Source organism: Oncorhynchus mykiss, chromosome 17, assembly GCF_057628025.1.
Source record: "Oncorhynchus mykiss isolate SJ-2025 chromosome 17, ASM5762802v1, whole genome shotgun sequence".
NCBI classification, from domain to species: domain Eukaryota; kingdom Metazoa; phylum Chordata; class Actinopteri; order Salmoniformes; family Salmonidae; genus Oncorhynchus; species Oncorhynchus mykiss.
The window spans coordinates 5,766,435-5,790,006 of NC_143038.1; the positions used below are offsets into that span (position 1 = coordinate 5,766,435).

The window sequence follows — 23,572 nt, forward strand, 5'->3', positions numbered from 1 at the left end:
AGGAATGAAGCTGCCAACACCAGAGCAGCTAGATTTATTTATCCCATAATTCTGCCTGTCTGGGTTTCATTAGCTACAGCTTGGATCTTAAACTACGCTCATCACCCAACTGGAGGTGTGGAAAACACTACATCACACTAAGCCAAGTGTAATAACCCCTAAAATGTGTCTGGAAGGCATCTCTTGCAGGGGGCCTATCACACAATACTTACAGAGGGACCTATCATGCATCACCCAATCGGAGGCCTCGAAGTTGTTGCTGTCATCCTGTCATCCTAACCTTCTGTGCTGACCTCAACACAACCCTTGGGACTTTAACCGATGTTATCAAAGGACAAAATACACTTTTTGAAGTAGGCACGTGTGTTCACTTTGGAGCTAAGATAGTAAATGACGGTTTGTGTGTGTTTGTGTGTGTGTGTGTGTGTGTGTGTGTGTGTGTGAGAGACCGTGTGTAATTATGGGTTTTAAAATAGCTCACAGTTTTGTGTTAGACTTTACAGTAGCAGCAAAACAGACGTGTCCTGGCGCATGTACAGTGCAGTGGAGCCATTAAGTTAAATGAATAGAATATGTAACATAATGCGTGTGGCAGGCTTGGGAAAAAAGTGATTTGGTCTGACAGATACCACCTCTGATAGGGAATATGAAGTGAAGGCAGCCTGGAGGTTTGTGTGTGGTAGGTGGAAACAAATATAAGCCCCATGTTCATTCCTGTTACATGTGAAATTTCACAAAACCATAATAAGGCGACCATAGAATGTTCCATGTAAATCAGTAAGAGATTACTGCACCTAAATAAGAATGCATAGGCCTACAGTACAGAAAAACAATAACTAGACTGCTGCATGTCTATGCATACAGAGCGATAAGAGGATGCTGGTTTAATTGTAAACATGATGTATTTATTCTGGATGTAGGTGGAAAGCTAAAGCAGGACAATACACTTTTTCCCAAAGTCCCACAAAAAATCTAGGGAAGAACATTTTAGGACTATTACAGTTCAGATGTAAGTGACCAGTATGTTGAGGGCAGATGTTAGTCAGAAGGCCCCCTGAGGACCTATAGGAGCTCTGTACCCTAGGCTGCCCTAGCTATAGCCTGACTGTAAAACGCTGTGGGTTGATTTAACTAGGGCTGAAGAGAGCGATTGTAACAGCGCTCCGAGCAGCATACGGTTTACCAAGAAGCCAGGGGTCTCCCCAAGTGACTTATAGAAGAGAGTGCGAGGCGTCACGGTAATGCGAGACGACAATGTGAACTTTGGGCCAACGAATTACGTCCGCGTTCTCTAACGTTGCTACTCCCTGGAGTCCCATGCTAGTCTGTTGAGGAATACAGCTAGGTTTCTATCGCTACTTGTCATCGCTGCCTCCCGTCAAGACTAGGAGTGTGGGGGGACTGGGGGGGGACTTCAGATAAAACGACTCCCACATCACACGGTGAACACAAAACATCCCACCCCTCTGCTACCCGAGACAGGAGATACCGCTGTACTCCTGTCAATTGGCACGGCTCGCAATTAGGATCAAATGGGCTATCTATGGAACATGTGACCTAACCCCTTGTCTATTTTTAACATAAGGGGGATGACAATATTGACACATTGAATCCCTAGAGAACAGAAACATGCACAGTGTGCCATAGGCCCTGGGTACATCAAAGCCTTGGCTAACGCTAGGTTCTCGCATGCTATGTCTATCGCTATGGTATGTATGCTAAGCCTTGGCTAACGCTAGGTTATCGCATGCTATGTCTATCGCTATGGTATTTATGCTAAGACTTGGCTAACACTAGGCTATGCTATGTCTAGCTCTATGGTATATATGTTATGCTGCATTGCATGCCTCGATAATGCACAGCAGGGCAGTTATTTTGCAGCCCATGTGCTATAGTGGTGCTAAAAATACTAGGGCCAAATGTTTGTCATATATAGATAGCATTTGTAAAGATCTTAGAGGGGTTCACATTAGGTTAGAATAACTATCACTAACCTCATCCACCATAAGAAAATATATTTCATTCCCAGTCCGTAGACACTATGTTTACAGTCGGTAAACATGTTAAAATACCTAATATGACTTTGGAGTGGACAAAATGCACCATCACATTCTGTATGACCATGGTGCTCACCGTAAAGACATCCTTGAAAGGCATGGGTGATCACCAAATCCCATAACCGTACCTCCTAATTCTCTCCTCGTCCATCACCTTACCAAGAAGCTAGAAGTGAGGAATGGTATGGAGATGTATGTGTAGGTGTGCATGCATGCTTTCTTAACATACCTAGCAGTTGCACTCCACGGGTCAACCCATAGACATCTATCAGTGCCCACAGCGGTTCTCCTGTTCTCACCCCACTGAAGAACAACATCGGGTTGGACTCGTTGATTCTATAGAAGACCCGGCCCTTCTTGTCCACCCAGAAGGCGATGACGTTCCCTTCGTTGGCGAACTCCTCAGGTAGTGCCTTGGCCCAGAAGCCACTCTGGGAGACCAGGTCAGGACAGGCATACTTGGGCAGGCTGTCTGGGTTGATACGGGACGGGTCTTTAGCCGTGAAGCCCAGACGGAGAGCTCCACTCCAGCAACACTGCTTCTTAGTGATCTGTGGAAGGAGGACAGACTATGATAGGTCGATGGTCTTACAGCAGTTTGTGGTAGCATAAGAGTGTAAGGTCTAGGATTATACTTTATAAGGAAGTCTAAATCTTGCCTTGAAGTTTGAAGGTTCCCTTTGTGTATTGTCTGTCAATGAGATTCCATTTTCTATACAATGCTGACAGGTTGCAAAAGAAAGCAAGTAATGGGCCAATTTGGTTGGTTGTATACAGTAAGTGTACCAGGGTTTCCATTAGTAATATATGGTGGCAGGCCGTTGACAGGCAGCATTTTAATTTACAGGACATTGAAGACATTTACCGGACCAATATGCATTGGGTGCGTAACCTGATTAGGGAGTCCACCCACAGTGACAGAAATCCCATTTAGATGATGGTAATTCATCTCAACAGACCATGAAACTCTAGGATGCAATGGCGTGCGTCCTTCTTACAGAATTCCGATGCGCAATTTGAAAATAACTGCCACATTTGCTTTTCCTCAGCTAACAACAGGAGTAATGAACAGCATTATCACTAGCCTATGTCAATCTGCTATCCCCCATAGTTGAAAAGTGCACCTATTCTATTGGACAGCTTGTCGTTCTGTGTGAAAGAAGTAAGCTATTCCAAACAAAATCTGGGACAGTTGTGGGACGATAGATCTCAAATTCATACAACTAGAAGACCTAGGCTACATCCCCAAAAATGTAAAAAGAAATTAGGCTCATGCAACTGATCAGAATATTTAGCTTAAAATGTTGATACATTATTTAGTCTTCACATTATAAGCGCAGCACTCCGCACAAGGCAGTAGGATACGTGGAAATGTTAGTTTCGTAATGCTATTAGCAGGAAAACACAGTTGTCAAAAGCACAACGCACATGCGAGCGGTTTCATGAGAAATTTTGAAGGGAGATAAAGATGCAACAACTAGCATGGGTTGTTAATATGACTAGGATTGTGCATTTGGCTCCTGGACAATGAAATAAAGTTGATTTGAAAACCAATACAACGTGAGAGAAATAGGCTACTGGTTTCAATGGCATATGGAAGTCTTTATAAAATAATTGCCTGTAAATTTGGTTGGATTTTGGCTAGGCTACTTCGAAGCCAGGTAAGACATGCCTCATTATATGTACTGTAGTAAAACGTTCAGGTTTCAAACTGCCTTCCGCTCATTGCAAAGTGGTGTGTCACACGCTATTGCCTGCCTAGTTGCCTATGCACTTGAATGGCGAATGGGAAGCGCAAATCAATTACCAGCTGAGAAATAAAAATAGTAGCTTTTTTAAATCGTGGCCATCAAAACAGTTTTTAACAGGCGATTGCGTTTAGAATTGTTGCACAATGATTGGGCTTATAAAAGCACGTTTCACTCCAGCACCAACGAACCAGCTGTTTGATGAGCTGTAGCAGCAGCTCACACGCTACAGCGACTGGTATTTCAATCAGTGAACAGGCTAAAATTCCCCCGGACATTTGGCCGGAGCCAAGAATGTTTTAGCAGCTTTTCTTTCTTTTTTTTTTACCGGTTAATGGAAACCCTGAACTGTACCTAAATATTACTTATGTAAGACAATTGCCTAAATTCTCTTGAAGTTTAAGTGTACTTCAGAGCAGGGGTTCCCAAACTTTTTCACTCAGGCCCCCATTCCAGCATTGGGGAACATCACACGTTCCCCCGCGAGCGAACAATGTCTATTTCTATAGGCACAAGCATTGTTCATGACACAAACTGTTCACACCCTTCTTGTTGGCGGAGAGAAAATATTGCAGGTTTAAAACTTATTTCCTGCACTTCTACACATTTTGTCAAGGGGTGAGGAGAGAAATGATCCGTTTTAAAGTTCATTTTCTTGCAAATCTATATATTTAAAAAAAAGTTTAGGAACCACTGCTTTAGAGCACCTGGCTGAATTAACTGTTGTGCTTGCTGCTATTCACTCATCATTGTTTTACCAACACCCAGTAAAGCCACATCCACATAAGCAGTATTGACCCTGTGCTTTGACTGGGTTGACATGCTGGCTTGTTAGATGGAAACCCGCTTAGCCTATTTGGGGAGACACAAGAACAGGAGGGGGAAGCAGAAGTAGACTGAAAGAAGGATTTACCTAGACAAGCTCATAAGCTAGATGTGTGTGTGTGTGTGTGTGTGTGTGTGTATGTGTGTGCGCGCGTGTGCGCGTGTGTGTGTTCGCATCACCATTCTGACTTGGTGTGTCCACATTATATATACCGTGCATACATCAGATACTGTAGCCATCAAAGCTAGTCTCACCTATTGTACAGATCCGTGTTAGTATCTCTCTCCGTATCTTGTGTCATCTTTTGAGCAGCATCCCACCATGTATAGAACAACCTACAAAGTTCCCTACAACTGGATGTTCGGGTGCCTCTCTGGCAGTTCAACATGTTGATTGGGGACCTTGCTGAGGAATGGGCTTTTTTCTTCTTGAAAATGTTAATAAAATAAACAAATAAAATTAATCTACCATTGTTAGAATACTTTGAATACTGTAAATAAACCTCATTGGGTGTGGTGTTGTGTCCATCTAAATCTCTACATACCTTGATCCGGACCTGCTCGTACAACGCTACGGGCCTGTTGCTGAAGGTGATGGCGTTACAGAAGCTGGCCTGCCTCTTGACGGTCCTCTGGGCCAGGTCCATGGCAATCTGGGAGCCCTTGGTGTTCGGGTGGAAGAGCAAGGGACTTATGGCCAGGCCTCTCCTCTGGCCCCCGCCCACAACGCCACACTGCTGGATGGGCAGGCAGCGCTTGGGCTTGTGGTGGCATCGGTGGGTGGTGGAGGGGAACGGACCGCCCAGAGAGTCTGATGGATAGACAGAGGGGTGCCATCAGAATGATATTCAAACCCTTCTAATCCTTTATACAGTATGTTTTTGTTGTGTTCTATGTTGTTATGCGTCTTGTATGTACAGTACCATTCATCACCACACATGAAGTTCTCTCCCAGGAAATATCTAGGATTAAATCTAAATAGAGAATTTAGTGCATTAGCGCCTCACTAGGACCATCTGCATAGGGAAGCTTCAATATGAGTGTGTGCCTGAGTCCTGACTACTGGTAATGAATAAGATGCAGAGTGAATTCATGTGTTTACCAATGACTCAGGGAGCAGGTGGCGGTTCTAAAAATCGGTCCCCAGTCACCTACTACACTGCAGCAGCCAGCCATGCTCTCAAAGACACACGTCTCGTTTCAATTTCATGGCTCCTTCAACTGGTCTGGCTATAATGTGAGGCCTATATCATGTCATGTGAATGGGACATTTCCCTGTTTTCCCCCATGAAGTTCCCTCCCAGAAAATAAAAGTTATTTGAATTGAATTGAATATTAATACACTCATTAGAATAAGTCTAGTTCTTGCTGAAGTTGAAGTTGGATGATTGTCACATACAGTATTAGGATGTGGAAATTGCCCCACGATGCCGATCTAAGCACAATGTCATGTTTCCCCAAGTTTATGGCAAAGGTTATGATTTAGGGAGGCTAAAGCTGATCCTAGATCTGTGCCTATGGGGAACTTCTATGGATTTCTAGGCCTATTCCCATCAGATAACTAGTTCACCTCTTACTACAATCTGACTTGTTTGATTCACATAAACAGCAGTTGCTCAGTAATCCCGTCGATCCTCCAGCGAAAACCAATTGCCCATGCTGTTGTTTAACGTTTTACAATGTTTGAGTAGGAAATTACATTTTCCTCCCTGTTCATTGCTTTGTGCCTGACCTTATGAACTTAGGACTGGCAAATAAAGTTAGTGGTTGATGTGCACCATCTCTGACCCAACATTATCATCCTTTTGTGAGTATTGATGCCAAGGCTGAGTCAGTGACTACGTGGCATTTTCAGTTAGGATTAAGCATCATTACCGTACAGTGTAGAATATAATACAATACTATTATATTATTCATGTTTATAGTATAAACCACGTGTAAATGTACTTTGAGTTTAATTGAATATTATTTATTCATATAAGGAGGGGGGTGTCCAATAACCTCATATTGTCTCGGGAAAAAGGAAACAGTTCATCATATGACTCATATAAACAAGTACAGGGAAGTACAAACGGACAGGAAACTACAAACTACATGATTTAATCTAGTAATGGAATCCAAATAGATATTCTAGCACATCATTAGGAACTGCATTACTAGGAAAGCTCCAGTACGGTACAATATATCATATGACTCTTATAAACAAACTCAGGGACGCACAAACTACATGATTTGATTACTATCTGGAAATATAATGTAGATAGAGAACCTAGTGCACCAGGAACAAACCATAGGATTTCACTTCTATCTAGTGCAGCCACATCTGTTATAACACATCAGTAGGATCTGCAACGGAAAGCTTCAGTATTATCATGACTATTAGGAATTACATCTAAATAGGTAATTTAGTCCATTAGTGCCTCACTAGGACCATCTGCATAAGAAAGCTTCAATATGAGTGTGTGCCTGAGTCCTGACTACTGGTAATGAATAAGATGCAGAGTGAATGAATGTGTTTACCAATGACTCAGGGAGCAGGTGGCGGTTCTAAAAATCGGTCCCAAGTCACCTACTACACTGCAGCAGCCAGCCATGCTCTCAAAGACACACGTCTCGTTTCAAGTTCATGGCTCCTTCAACTGGTCTGGCTATAATGTGAGGCCTCCACTGAGTGTACAACATTTTAGGAACACCTTCCTACTATAGAGTTGCACCCCTTTTGCCCTCAAAACAGGTTCAATTCATCAGGGCATGGACTCTATAAGGTGTCAAAAGTGTTCCACAGGGACACTGGCCCATGTTGACTCCAATGCTTCCCACAGTTGTGTCAAATTGGCTGGATGTCCTTTGACCATTCTTGATACACACGGAAAACTGTTGAGTGTGAAAAACTCAGCAGCGTTGCAGTTTTGACACACTCAAACCGGCGCGCCTGGCACCTACTACCACACCCCGCTCAAAAGCACTTAAATATTTTGTCTTGCCCATTCACCCTCTGAATGGCACATATACACAGTTCATTGTCTAAATTGTCTCAAGACATAAAAATCCTTCTTTAACCTGTCTCCTCCCCTTCATCTACACTGATTGAAGTGGATTTGGCACTACAGAGGGTAGTGCGAACAACTCTGTACATCACTGGGGCCAAGCTTCCTGCCATCCAGGACCTCTATACCAGGCGGTGTCAGAGGAAGGCCTTAAAAAATAATCCAGCCACCCTAGTCATAGACAGTTCTCTCTGCTACCGCATGGCAAGCGGTACCGGAGCGCCAAGTCCAGGTCCAAGAGGCTTCTAAACAGCTTCTACCCCCAAGCCATAAGACTCCTGAACATCTAGTCAAATGGCTACCCAGACTATTTGTAGTGCCTCACCCCCTCTTTACTCCACTGCTACTCACTGTTGTCATGTATGCATAGTCACTTTAATAACTCTACCTACATGTACATACTACCTCAAATAACCGGTACCCCCTGCACATTGACACTGAATATAGTCTCGCTATTGTTATTTTACTGCTGCTCTTTATTTACTTGTTACTTTTATCTCTTATTCATAACCTTTTTTTTAACTGCATTTTTGGTTAAGGGCTCGTAAGTAAGCATTTCACTGTAAGGTCTACACTTGATGTATTCGGCGCATGTGACGAATAAAATGTGATTTGATTTAACAAGTGAGATCAATAAGGGATCATAGCTTTCACCTGGATCAGCTTATGTCATGGAAAGAGCAGGTGTTCCTAATGTTTTGTAGACACAGTGTATATAATGTCATGTGAATGGGATATTAGTCTGTTGTGCCCTTTCAATTAGCTAACTGTGTTTTGGTTCTATTCTATATTCAAATCAGGGCCTCTTGGTTGTCCTCACCAAATTGTACAAATCACAATAACCCAGCTCTTCTACTTTTTTTTACCATTGATAACCTCAACAAAGGCTGCAACTGCAACTGAGGTTCTGGGAATTACTGATAAGGCCTGTATACAGCATTCTACATAACAGCTAGTCCCAAATGGTACCCTATTCCCTACACAGTGCACTACTTTCAACCAAAGCCCTATAGGGCACGGTCAAAATGAGTGCACTAAAAAGGGAATAGGGTGCCATTTGGGAGGAAGACACTACTTTATCAATAGATACACACTCCCAGTGTTTAGCCTATACAATCACTTACTCACTCAGGCCCCATCATGTCCTTTGTCTTAGCGTAGGGGCAAAGGGAGAGGATTCATTGAATGGGGCACACATGGTCGCAGCAGATTGGACAGTGTGTGTGTGTACAGTATGCGTGTGTGTCAGGCCAGATTGAACTGAATGCATTAGCGACAACTAGCGAAAGGAGAGCCGCAGCTGTTGGTTGAGGGAAACAGGGGTTAAGTGTGAATTCATGTTCCTTAGCAACCCTCAGTCCCTGCGTCAAAGGCTAGATTTGCGGGAACGGCTCAGGCTTGATACGGACAGATGCTATTTGTTTGCTAGCAGACAACACATGAATGATATTAGCATTTTAGTGCTATGGTTTATCAGGACAGCATTGTAGGCTACAGTAGGATCACTAATACTTCCAAACTCATCTTGGCCTATCTGACTGAAAGTCATTTTTCCATAAAGGATAGCTCTGTTTTATGCTTTCTGAAAGGCTGTCTGTCAATACCTACAGATGTAGGATATTAATTTGAACAGTTTCTAATGCAGGTTGACGTTTCTTGTCATTGGTCTTGTCCTGGATGCAGAACTGAGCGATTTCCCTTTAAATAGCCCAGCGGTTAGCTTTTCGGTCTTAATTTGAAGAGGCACTCCAGTCTCCTTTTCACCTCATTCAACACCTGATTTACTTAACAAAAAGCACATCTCAATAGGTGGTCCAGGTATGTCATGACATAACACAAGTGGCGGGTGGGCCTTTCCTCTTTTGTTCTCTATTGCTCCTCAATGCAAGGGTGGAGGCCAATGACGTCACAGATTCCCATCTGACCAACTCCTAGACTGCGCTACTACTTGAAGTTTTCAGTTGTGTCTAAAAAACACTCGTTTGCTCAGAAATATATTTTTTTTTTACCCTTTACTGTCTGTACTTTATTGTATTTATACTTGGGATATTGCTTTTCAATAGTAAAAGTTCAAACATCGCTGAAGGCCATTTTTGAGGTTGGGGATAGGCATTAGGGGCAGTTTGAATGATGAGCGATGTTTGAACTTTTACTGTTGAAAAGCAATATCCCAAGTAGAAATACAGTAGCAGTGTGGTTTTATGACTTTATAGCTGTGCCAGCTAGTGACCACTCTGCAGAGCTGCCTCCAGAAGAATATTCATGATGAAAAATTCCAACCTGCGTTTCGCACCACAAGAAAATAATCCTGCAGCAACAGGAAACGTGAATTATTACGTGGATTATAAATAATGGACATTTTTGTAGGGATTGATACATATTTCGTGAAGGGAAAATCAAGTCTGGAATTTCAGAGTGTAAATTACAAACTTTCGATGCCTTTTTAAACCTCGAATACACTACAAGTTTACATTTCTTGTTATGCAAGACATTTCATGCAACAAAAGAGTGATCAAATTAAGATCCTAGATCTGCATATCTCCATGCCAACTGACACTGACCAGTCCTAGCATTACCAGACAAAGATATGGAAAAAAGGTGTATGGGGAAAAGACTGTTTGACCTTATCACTCTCTAGCTGGACTTGTAATCTGCCTGAAGATCTTTGCGTGCCTCAATACAGATGTCCTATCTTAATTTGAGCCAGTTTGCTACAGCAGGAAAATAATCCTGCAGCAACAGGAAATGTGAATTATTATGTGGATTATAATCGATGAATATTTTCTTTGTAGGGGTTGATGCATTTTATATTATGGAAAATCAAGTTAGAAATGTAAAAGTGGAAATTACACATTTTAGAAGCCTTTTTAAACCTTGAATACACTACAAGTTTGCATTTCCTGCAGTACAGGAAAATGATCGTTAACAAAAGAGTGATCAAATTAAGATCCTACGTCTGTACCACGTGAGGGATGTTATTCAGAATGACCAACCTTCCCAGAGAATTGCCCTTCCAGTTCTCAATAGGTGGGCTCCCGAGTGGTGCAGCGGTCTAACGCACTGCATCTCAGTGCTAGAGGCGTCACTACAAACCCCGTTTTGATCCCGGGCTGTATCACAACCGGCCGTGATCAGGAGTTCCATCTTAACTGACTTGTCTAGTTAAATAAATCAACATTTCCCAATGCCTACAATTTGACCTCAAGTAACATCTGTGGAAGGATGGAAGCATATTGGGTGATGATGCCGATGATTACGAAGCTCCAAGTCTGGTCATGTGTAACAGGTCCTTCCACCTCATACATGGTGTTGATAGGATTTCACATGCCTAATTTGTGATCTCGCTGCCATTGGTTACACTCTTAGAAAACAAGGTCGAGAACCTAAAAGGGTTCTTTGGCTGTCCCATAAGAGAACACTTTGAAGAACCCTTTTTGGTTCCAGGTAGAACAGTATTGGGTTCAATGTAGAACCCTTTCCCCAGAGGGTTCTACATGGAACCCGAAAGAGCTCTACCTGGAACGAAAAAGGGTTCTCCTATGGGGACAGCCAAATAACCCTTTTTTTCTGAGAGTGTATATTTCGAGTTGAGGGTACAATTCTTACAGTATAATAGTGAGCTGAAAAAGCCCAATTATGGTAATTGTTTCGGTGATGTTCTGTGTGAGGACATAGTTCACAGATGGAGCCACTCTCCTATTCAAGCTCTGCATTGAAACATTGTTTATAGTGATGAATACCTCAATTTGATTCCATTAGCCAAAGATGATTCATTAGCTGTTACCGAGCTATTTTCAAAGGCGAAAAGCGAGCTAGGAGCCTAAGTTAAGTGTCCAGTTTGATTGATTTCTTTCTGTACACAAGAGAGGTAACTATATGAAGCAGGTAGAGAGGAATGTGAGACACAAGGGGTATTTCAATCCAATAAAATGTTATTTGTCACATGCTTTGTAAACTAACAGTGAAATGCTTACTTGCGGGCCCTTCCCAACAATGCAGAGAAAGAAAATAGAGAAATAATAGAAAGGAATGACACATAATAATAAATACACAATGAGTAACGGTAACTTGGCTATATATACGGGGTACCAGTACTGAGTCAATGTGCAGGGATACGAGGTAATTGAGGTAGATACTGTGTGTACATATACAGTGCATTTGGAAAGTATCCAGACCCCTTGACTTTTCCACATTTTGTTACGTTACAGCCTTATTCTAAAATGTATTAAATCGTTTTTTCCCCCCTCATCAATCTACACACAATAACCCATAACGACAAAGTAAAACAGCTTTTTAGAAATTGTTACACATGTATTAAAAATAAAACACTGAAATATTACATTGACATAAGCATTCAGACCCTTTGGCAGCAATTAGAGCCTTGAGTCTTATTGGGTATGACACTACAAGCTTGGCACACCTATATTTGGGGAGTTTCTCCCATTCTTATCTGCAAATCCTATCAAGCTCTGTCAGGTTGGGTGGGGAGCGTCGCTGCAGAGCTATTTCCAGGTCTCTCCAGAGATGTTCAAGTCCAGGCTCTGGCTGGACCACTCAAGGACATTCAGAGACTTGACCTGAAGCAACTCCTGTGTTGTCTTGGCTGTGTGCTTAGGGTTGTTGTCCTGTTGGATCTGAGCACTCTGAAGCAGGTTTTAATCAAGGATCTCTCTGTACTTGGCTCCGTTCATCTTTCCCCCGATCCTGACTAGTAGCCCAGTCCATTCCGCTGAAAAACATCCCTACAGCATGATGCTGCCACCACCAGGCTTCACCGTAGGGAGGGTGCCAGGTTATCCTCCAGACATGATGCTTGGCATTCAGGCCAAAGAGTTCAATCTTGGTTTCATCAGATCAGAGAATCTTGTTTCTCATGGTCTGAGAGTCCTTAAGGGGCCTTTTGGCAATCTCCAAGCGGAATGTCGTGCCTTTTACTGAGGAGTTGCTTCCGTCTGGCCACTCTACCATAAATTGGTAGAGTGCTGCAGAGATGGTTGTTCTTCTGGAAGGTTCTCCCTTCTCCACAGAGGAACTCCGGAGCTCGGTCAGAGTGACCATCGGGTTCTTGGTCACTTCCCTGTCCAAGGCCCTTCTCCCCCGATTGCTCAGTTTGGCCGGCGGCCAGCTCTAGGAAGAGTCTTGATGGTTCCAAACTTCTTCCATTTAAGAATGATGGGGGCCACTCTTTTCTTGGGGACCTTCAATGCTGCAGAAATGTTTTGTTACCCTTCCCCAGATATGTGCCTTGACACAGTCCTGTCATGGAGCTCTACGGACAATTCCTTCAACCTTATGGCTTGGTTTTTGCTCGGACATGCACTGTCAAATGTGGGACCTTATACAGACAGGTGTGTGCCTTTCCAAATCATGTCCAATCAATTCAATTTACCACAGGTGGACTCCAATTAAGTTGTAGAAACATCTCAAGGATGATCAATGGAAACAGGATGCACCTGAGCTCAATTTGGAGTCTCATAGCAAAGCATCTGAATACTTACAGTGCCGGGAAAAGGTGTTTTCCCCCTTCCTGATTTTTTATTTTTTTTGGCACATTTGTCACACTTAAATGTTTCAGATCATCAAACAAATTTTAATATTACACAAAGATAACCCAAGTAAACACAAAATGCAGTTAAGTTATAATTGTATTTATTAAGGGAAAAAAGTTATCCGAACCTTCATAGCCCTATGTGACAAAGTAATTGCTCCCCCTTGTTAAATCATGAATTAACTGTGGTTAATCACATTATTTGGAGCTGAGTTCAATTTTACTAGCCACACCCAGGCCTGATTACTGCCAGACCTGTTGAATCAAGAAATCACAAGGTGAAGTAGGCCAAAAGATCTCAAAAAGCAAGATCCAAATAAATTCAGGAACAGATGAGAAACAAAGTAATTGACATCTTTCAGTCTGGAAAGGGTTACAAAGCCAGTTCTAAAACTTTGGGACTCCAGCGAACCAGGGTGAGAGCCATTATCCACAAATGGAGAACATTTGGAACAGTGGTGAACCTTCCCAGGAGTGACCGGCCTACCAAACGTACCCCAAGAGCGCAGCGACGACTCATCCAAGAGGGCACAAAAGAACCCACAACAACATCTAAAGAACTGCAGGCCTCACTTGCCTCAGTTAAGGTCAGTGTTCGACTCAACTATAAGAAAGAGACTGGGAAAAAATGACATCCATGGCAGAGTTCCAAGGCGAAAACCACTGCTGACCCAAAATAACATAAAGGCTTGTTGATGATCCCCAAGACTTTTGGAAAAATATTCTGTGGACTGACGAGACAAAAGTTGAACTATTTGGAAGGTGTGCGTCCCGTTACATCTGGCGTAAAAGTAACACAGCATTTCAGAAAAAGAACATCATATCAACAGTCAAATATGGTGGTGGTAGTGTGATGGTCTGGGGCTGCTTTACTGCTTCAGGACCTGGACGACTTGCTGTGATTGATGGAACCATGAATTCTGCTCTCTACCAAAGAATCCTGAAGGAGAATGTCCGGCCATCAGTTCGTGACCTCAAGCTGTACCTCTGCAGCAGGACAATGATCCAAAACACACCAGCAAGTCCACCTCTGATTGGCTTAAAAAAAAACGAAATTAAGGTTTTGGAGTGGCCTAGTCAAAGTCCGGACATGAATCCGATTGAGATGTTGTGGCGTGACCTTAAAAAGGCGGTTCATGCTCGAAAACCCTCCAATGTGGTTGAATTAAAACAATTATACAAAGAAGAGTGGGCCAAAATTCCTTCACAGCGATGTGAAAGACTCATTGCCAGTTATCGCAAACGCTTGATTGCAGTTGTTGCTGCTGAGGGTGGCACAACCAGTCATTAGGTTTAGGTGGCAATTACATTGTCACATAGGGCCATGAAGGTTTGGATAGCTTTTTCCCTTAATAAATAAAATCATCACTTAAAAATTGCTTTTTGCGTTTACTTGGGTTATCTTTGTGTAATATTTCAAATTGTTTGATGATTTGAAACATTTAAGTGTGACAAATGTGCAAAAACATAAGAAATCAGGAAGGGGGCAAATACTTTCTCACAGCACTGTATGTAAATAAGGTTTTTCTGTTTCTTATTTTTAATACATTTTCAAACATTTCTAAAAAACAGTTTTCACTTTGTCATTATGGGGTATTGTGTGAAAATGTATAAGAAAAACAATGTATTTAATACATTTTAGAATAAGGCTGTGAAATAAGAAAAATATTTGAATAAGTCAAGGGGTCTGAATACTTTCCAAATGCACTGTAGGTAGGGATAAGGTGCTCCTATCAGATCTTGTAGTTGCTCCAGCAACGTGTCCAAAGTTGGTTTCTGTCACACACACAAACACACGCATGAACACATGCGCACACACACACGCGCACACACACACGCGCACACACACACACACACACGCACACACGCACACACACACACACAAACACACACACACTGTGACCGTCATGGCTTCAAAATGTCTCTATTTAACCTACTAGTCCGGAAGCTGCCTCCCATAACACAGCAACATCCTCATTAGTGTGTGTGTGTGTGTTTGTGTGTGTGTGTGTGCGCGCGCGCGCATATGTCTGTGTCCATTTAAAATCCTTACATGACTGTTCTCTCCCTCTCTCCCAAAGGTCAAGGATGTCTCTTTATGGATAAACATTGTGCATACTGTGGTTCTCCTTCCGTAGCCTGGAGAAGTGTGTGTGTGTGTGTGCACGCGCGCAGGCGAGGACTTATTTCGCTAATGACCACACAGTAATGACAAGTCTAATCCCTGTCGGAAACACACACGGCTTCTGTGTGACTAAGACTTGTCATCCTTCAATGAACATCGTTGTAAAAGTGTAAACTAATCTTCCTGCTGTAGTTGTACGTATATCTAGACTGAGAAGGGGCTGCGTCTCAATTGACAGCCTATTCCCTATTTAGTGCATGTACTGTATGTATCTACGAGGGAATGTCATTCTTATCTACACACTGCACGAGTTAGTGACAGTGTAACGGCACATCATGTGAATAGTGTTCCATCAGTTGGAATAAATATTCAAATATTTGTTCAGGAGAACTAACTGACGTTGGAGTAATGACTTCCTGGTTGTATCTTTCAGTTAGAACGGGCATTCATATGATTGCACTTGAGTCCTCAAAATGGTATTGTCCACATAAAACATAATACTATTGTCTTCATAATACACATGGTACTAGTCATCATAATACTATTGTCTTCTAGGCTTGGGCGGTATACCGTGTATCGTAAACTGGGGTATTTAGAAATAGCCACGGGATAGTTTTTCAATACCGTCAATACCATTGAAACTATTTATTTTACGTTTTTCATAGTACATGGCCTCACACATGAATCCAAATAAAAATATTTGTACCTACTTTTTAAGTAAATACCTGCAGTCAACTTGTGCAATACGTTTGGAGATAAAGTCGTTTTCATTGCAAGTTAATTAAAGCATACTGTTAGCTAGCTTACGTTAGCTGGCTGGCTTGCTAGCTAATGTTACGTGTATGAGCTGTGTAGTCATATCATTTGTATCTTTGAAAGCCATATGCATTGCTAGTTATAGCCTCATGTTAGCTAGCTAGGTAACATTGAACCAAGTTGGTTAACTTTAGTTACCTGCAAAATCGTGCATGATAGTATGGGTTGGCATTATGGGTCTGAACAAAAGACTCCACTATGCAAGTAACCATTTATTTCACTGTACCGTTTACACCTTCTGTATCCTCTGTATGTGACAAGTAAACTTTGATTCTACTTGATATAGTTTGTTTACCAGAGACGGTCATGTGAAGAAGAACATGGCCTGCACCAAAGTCAGATCAGGATATAGGCCAAGGACTAGACAGTGTATTTTTACTACTACTTTTTGCTCCTACTTTCACCACTTTAATTCTTCATCTTATCTTTGGTTGTTTACTACACTACCTTACTCACTGACCTGCCACACACAGCTTATGTACTGTAGGGTAGATTGAGGTTAGGCTGTGAATAGGCTTGCCAGCCATGCCAAAAGACGGCAACAGTGGAAATCATTGACTAGTACATTGTTTTGGTACTACAATTAGAGAGCACTTCTTTGTCTATTCCCATTCAGCATTGTTCACACCCTCTTAAGCCTTAGCTCCACCCATGTCTTTAAGGGTTGATCCGGGCGTTCTGTACTAACTTGCCAGCTACTTCCAGACATCTAAGGGAGAGAGAACAGCTCACTGAACATCATTCGCCTTAGCAGAGCTGGTTAGGCTGTTATGTTATCCAGAGTGTTGGTGAGTGCGACTGTGCTGTCAGATTGTCCATTCGTAACTTCAGAGCCTTTCATGTTTAGTATATGGCCTCACAAGTGAATCCTTAAAGACATGGGGGGGGGGGGGGGCTACGGCTAAACCGGTGCAGATAAAGAAAAGCTCTCCAGTCGGTGTACCAAACGTTTAGCAATTTTCAAAGAATAATTCATTTCCCATTGTTCCTCAACTGCAGTGTGTGATATACAACTTTCTAGCCCCGAGTCTAGACTTTCATCAATGTAAAAAAAACAATTTCAAATGTTGCTACATAGGACCGAATCAAGGTGGTGGGTCACATATGAACATTTGGTTACCGCCCAAACCTATTGTCTTCATAAAACACATGGTACTAGTCATAATACTATAATGTCTTCATAATACACATGGTACTAATCATAATACTATAATGTCTTCATAAAACACATGGTACTAATCATAATACTATAATGTCTTCATAATACACATGGTACTAATCATAATACTATAATGTCTTCATAATACACATGGTACTAATCATAATACTATAATGTCTTCATCATACACATGGTACTAATCATAATACTATAATGTCTTCATAAAACACATGGTACTAATCATAATACTATAATATCTTCATAAAACACATGGTACTAATCATAATACTATAATGTCTTCATAAAACACATGGTACTAGTCCTCATAATACTATAATGTCTTCCTAATACACATGGTATTAGTCATCATAATACTATAATGTCTTCCTAATACACATGGTATTAGTAATCATAATACTATAATGTCTTCATAATACACATGGTACTAATCATAATACTATAATGTCTTCATAAAACACATGGTACTAATCATAATACTATAATGTCTTCATAAAACACATGGTACTAGTCCTCATAATACTATAATATCTTCATAAAACACATGGTACTAGTCATAATACTATAATGTCTTCAGAAAACACATGGTACTAGTCATCATAATACTATAATGTCTTCCTAATACACATGGTATTAGTCATCATAATACTATAATGTCTTCATAAAACACATGGTATTAGTCATCATAATACTATAATGTCTTCCTAATACACATGGTATTAGTCATCATAATACTATAATGTCTTCCTAATACACATGGTATTAGTCATCATAATACTATAATGTCTTCCTAATACACATGGTAATAGTCCTCATAATACTATAATGTCTTCCTAATACACATGGTATTAGTCCTCATAATACTATTCTCCTTATAATACACAGTTATGATTCCACAAGAAAACGGGTATTGTGTCATACTATCCTCGCACAATGTGCCAATCAAAGCATAATGAAGCCATAAACAGAATCGCTGTGGCAACATAGGGCAAGCAGGATTCTAAGAATGCAGGGACAATGGAGCTTGCCAGGGTGTCTAACATCAACTGAGACCCACAGCAAAGCGTGCACTGCGCTCGGTCCGCCACAGGAGTCGCTAGTGTGCGCTAGTGTGCAATGAGACAGGTATTATTCCGACCAGCCAAACCCTCCCTAACCCGGACGACGCTAGGCCAATTGTGCATCAACCCATGGACCTTCCGGTTGCGTTCAGCTGCGACAGAGCCTGGGCAATATATGTGATAGACAAGCGATTTGTGTTATAGACAAGCAAAGTGTGTTATAGACAAGCAATTTGTGTTATAGACAAGCAAAGTGTGTAATAGACAAGCAATTTGTGTTATAGACAAGCAATATGTGTTATAGACAAGCAACTTGTGTTATAGACAAGCAACTTGTGTTATAGACAAGCAACTTGTATTATAGACAAGCAACTTGTGTTATAGACAAGCAATTTGTGTTATAGACAAGCAATTTGTGTTATAGACAAGCAACTTGTGTTATAGACAAGCAACTTGTGTTATAGACAAGGAATTTATTATAGACAAGCAATTTGTAATAGACAAGCAATTTCATTTCCTGGAGGCTGGAGTTGCTAGTGTTTATGTGTGAATGACATATTGGTAATGTAAGTTAGACTGAGGTATACGAGGCTGAGGTTACTAAGTGTAAATGTGTAAACAACATATTGGTAATATAAGTTAGACTGAGGTATACGAGGCTGAGGTTACTAAGTGTAAATGTGTGAATGACAGCTGCTATGACAGAGATACAGATCAAGTGCATAAAACCCAATACTATCCTCCTGGGTTTACAGGTAGGAAGAGAATACTGCCAATGATACTGTAGCTATGGCTGCCTTATGCTCTACGGCTCTTCTAACTGGGAGCCATGGCAGCTCATATGTTTGTGGTAACCTAGGCTACCTCGTCTGCTGCTAGGCAACGACATGACAACACCATTGATTTGCACTTGATAGATGCAAGGCCCGAGAGTTTTCAAGATAAAAAGATTTTCAAGATAACAAAAGGAAAACGATTATAAAGAGGAGAACTATTCCTGTGCGCAATTCCATAGATAACACACAAAATATATACAAAATGTACTACCAACACAAGCTAAATGTACCGACATTGCTAGCTCCATTCTCAAATAGCCTTTCCCTCTGCTTCAACCGAGACTGTGTCAGCTAAATAATTTAGACACCATCATCATGGTGTCATGACGGCCTGAGAGTGCAAGGTGAGCTGTCCAACTTAATAAATATCTCACGTCAGGACTCTCGTCTCGCTAAGTCGCTCACCTGAGCTCACCCATGTTGCCACATTCCCCCAGAGAACAGTGTTACGCAGCTGCAATAAGTAATAACCATTTTCGATTCGATATGACAATATAATGACTCTATGCTCGTCCGCAGGAGATTTGTAGTGCTTTGTGGAGGAGCCTGGTGAGAGTATATTGATTGCAAGCAGGATGCTATTTTTACTGACGCACAAATGCACACACACAAACACACACACAAAGTTGTTATGTGCCGCCTCGAAGGTGACCTGTCAAGTCAAGAGGAATATGACGACAACAGGGGTATGTGCATTGTCACAAAGTGTATATGTGTGTGTGTGTGTGACCCACCAATGCCACTTGACCCCCTAGACATATGTTCCTGTCACACCATGGCAAGAGGCCATGATTAAACACACTGGGCACTACTCTGTTAGTAGACCCTGTCTTACTGCCCTCTCTCTACTCCTACTTGTTTCCTTCATCTCTCTCTCTCTCTCTCTCTCTCTCTCTCTCTCTCTCTCTCTCTCTCTCTCTCTCTCTCTCTCTCTCTCTCTCTCTCTCTCTCTCTCTCTCTCTCTCTCTCTCTCTCTCTCTCTCTCTCTCTCTCTCTCTCTCTCTCTCTCTCTCTCTCTCTCTCTCTCTCTCTCTCTCTCTCTCTCTCTCTCTCTCTCTCTCTCTCTCTCTCTCTCTCTCTCGACTTGATACAGACGATATGTGTAATACGCCTTTAGCCGTTAATCATGAACAGCCTCTTGGCCTCTGCATGATGAGTGATCTGTGTGCATCTCTTCTGTCCCATGACTATATCCAAATTAAATGTTATGTTCGCAGGACAAGGTGAGATACAGAACATTGATAAGACATTCACACCAATCAGCAGCTCGTATTTGGAGACTGAGCTTCCAATAGAGGATAACATTCATTCTCTCTCTCTCTCTCTCTCTCTCTCTCTCTCTCACACACACACACACACACACACACACACACACACACACACACACGCACACACACGATCAAGGGTGAAAGGCTGGCCCACTTATTAAACATTGATTTCTCATCTCAACTCAACTCTTCAGTATCTCTCTTCCTCTCTTCCTATCCACAGTGGCAGTTCTATTTTAAAGAATGTACTAACTTACACTCAAAGTCTAGGGCCACTCAAACCTCATTAAAAACACAGTGACACACACACAGACGCACGAACGCACGCACGCACGCACGCACACACGCACACACGATCAAGGGTGAAAGGCTAGCCTATACACAGAAACTCCTTCACTTAAAATCGTACCGAAAGTTAGATTTCAGCTAACGCCTTTCATATAGATACCGCAAGAGCAGTGTAAAACCAAGAAACTAGGCCTTTGACCTTGATCCTACAGTGAGAAGTCACACACACACACACACACACACACACACACACACACACACACACACACACACATTCTGCTGTCCTGTCCTGTTGTCTCAGGCACTACTGTGTCCTTATCTACCTAATTGGATTCATCAATGGGCTTTAATTAGACCTAATGATCAGGTGGTCTGACTCCTGGGAGGCTGTGAGGGACTTGATGTCCGTATGGTGGAGGTAAGCCACTCCACAGCTACAGGTCCAGACAACCAAGTCAACATGTGTTATCTAGACAAGGCCTTTAGTAACCTGATCCAATGCATTGCAGCAGCACTGTGTCTTTATTCAACTGTATATTGAGGCGTCAGGTAGCTGAGTGGTTGGAGAGTTGGGGCAAATCTGTCGTTCAGCCCCTGAACAAGGCAGTACATAAGAATTGGTTATTAACTGACTTGCCAAGTTAAATAAAGGTTAAATAAAAAAATAAAAATTGTATTTATTACATTACTTGGGTGGATGTGATTGTATGTGTTATTAGATGTGTTCTGACCTACATGTGTGACAGCCCATAGACTTGAATAATAGAACATATAGCTCACGCTCAATGATAAACGATGCAGTGTTTTCTGAATTACAGCCTTGCAGCAATTGACTTGTTTCCCCTTGCACTGAAGGGTCCAAGTGCAATGAATACATGTCATGTTTATTGTTAAAATATCATTTCATAGGCCCACGGAATCCTTTAAAATGTTGTTCTTCAGAGACATTTACTGTAATTCTGGGACATGGCAATAAGGCTGTGCAGAGGATGAGCTAAGCTGTGATAGCCCACATTCAGTAAACACAAATTGATTTATTGATTGGTTTGGTTGGCCCACTAACAGCACAGCTGGATATGACTGACTTCCCCCAGTGCACAGAGTGTGGGAAACCCCCACACCAATGTGAGCCAACTGAAATATACTGGGGGGGGGGGGGGATCCCGCAACTTTCGCAACTTTCTTACAAACTGCGTCTGGAGTTACTATCATCAACAGAAGGCGACTGAGGAAGTACGCAAACGATGGTATCAACGTGGAAACGGACAAGGGATGATAGACGAATAATGACATCAGCAGGTTTTCCTATAAATTGTTATAAATGATTTAACTGCCATCAATACAAAATGTATCCAATCGACCTAAAGGAAAAGCTTGAATGTTTGTATTTCTACTTTAACACTGATCAAAGGGAAATATATATACTGGGGAATAGCCTTCTGTAGCCTAGCAAATGTATGCAAATGTCTATAATGAACTGTCTCTGGTGTGACATCTGTGTGACATCAGAATTTGGGTAGCCTACCTGATACACACGCAACGTTATTTTACGCGACAGGAATTGCACTCTCCATCTATTCTCCATTGCATTGCAAATTGAACGAAACTATAACCTACAGTGTGTACAGTATAAGCAATGGTGACGTGATCTATGAGTGTATCTAAATGTTATTTTTCCTTACCGTACAAGGCATTTCGCGTTATCTGGCCTCCCATGGCTACAATTCCAGTCGGCAGCCCTTATATCCCAGCTCTCAATATTCAAACACTTGCGGTGTTGATGCACAATCCAACGCCGACAACATGATTGGAGGCTACATCCAGAGCGGTCGTTCTTTCTCCCGATTGGAATATAAACACAGTGCACCCCTAAGCACCAAGCAGAGCGGTAGTGAAGGCTGCTCCTCCATTCACTGTGCGCTCTCAGTGCCTTGAGCCCCACTCACACACAGACATTTACATAAAAGGTGGAGTCAAGACAAAGCGTTATTAACGCGCTCGCTGCCAGTTTCCAACAAATCATAAAGGATACGAGTAACATGGACACTTGGACAATTTCAGGGTAGGCTTTACCCTAGAATAGAATATAATAAAATACAATCGAACGTTGCGTTGCCTTCCGGAGAGAATTTGTCTTGCAAATCATTTTAAAGCACTGTCAATCTAAAACGAAGATGTGCATAGTATACAATGGAGAGTGTGGACATAGGCAGACTATGTGAGAGCTATAGGCTATGCTGGAGCTCTAGTTCTATGGGCTTATCTCTCACAGTGTCCTCCCCTCTCTCTCATGAGTAACCACACTATGTTTGGGTCCAGAGTAGGGCAGAGGAACCAAGTGGTCACATTCTTTACCCTCAGCACTCTGCCTTTCACCTCAAGGGAGTCCCTTCTTCTTCCTGGTGTGCCTCGGGGCCCCTCTGCCCCTGGCAGACAGCCTGGGTGACCCCTCAAGAGTCACGCCTCTGACTTAAGCTGTCATCACGTATCCACGGTGACATCGGAGCCCCTCCGCCTCGGAGTAGTTTACATTAGCCTCAAGGATGTTCGCTGCTTAGATATCTCTTAAGGGTGATAATGGCTTTGTGAATGACTAGGAGTGACAGATGTAAGTGATATTGGCAAAAAGGGTGAATGAAAAGGCTTCTATCGGGGGTTGGGGTGGGTGGTGGGGGATCTTGGGAAGGCAACCAACGTTAAGAATAGTTGAACGCATATACGCCTACTATCTTGACCTTCTGAGTTGTACAATGAATGAAAAATCCCCCTCCAATCA

At 42.1% G+C, this 23,572-nt stretch overlaps 1 protein-coding gene across 1 annotated transcript in view; it reads right to left on the bottom strand.

Annotated features, from left to right (window-relative positions):
• Positions 1 to 22,756, bottom strand: part of LOC110493538 (E3 ubiquitin-protein ligase NEURL1) — a 63,158-nt gene extending 40,402 nt beyond the window's left edge. The window contains exons 1-3 of the mRNA XM_021567875.3: positions 22,479 to 22,756; positions 5,176 to 5,441; positions 2,287 to 2,608 (exon numbers count right to left, since the gene is read on the bottom strand). Of these exons, the coding sequence (XP_021423550.1) occupies positions 2,287 to 2,608; positions 5,176 to 5,441; positions 22,479 to 22,512 (622 nt within the window). The 5' untranslated portion in view covers positions 22,513 to 22,756. The remainder of the gene's footprint in view (positions 1 to 2,286; positions 2,609 to 5,175; positions 5,442 to 22,478) is intronic.
• Between the last annotated feature and the right edge of the window lie 816 nt (positions 22,757 to 23,572).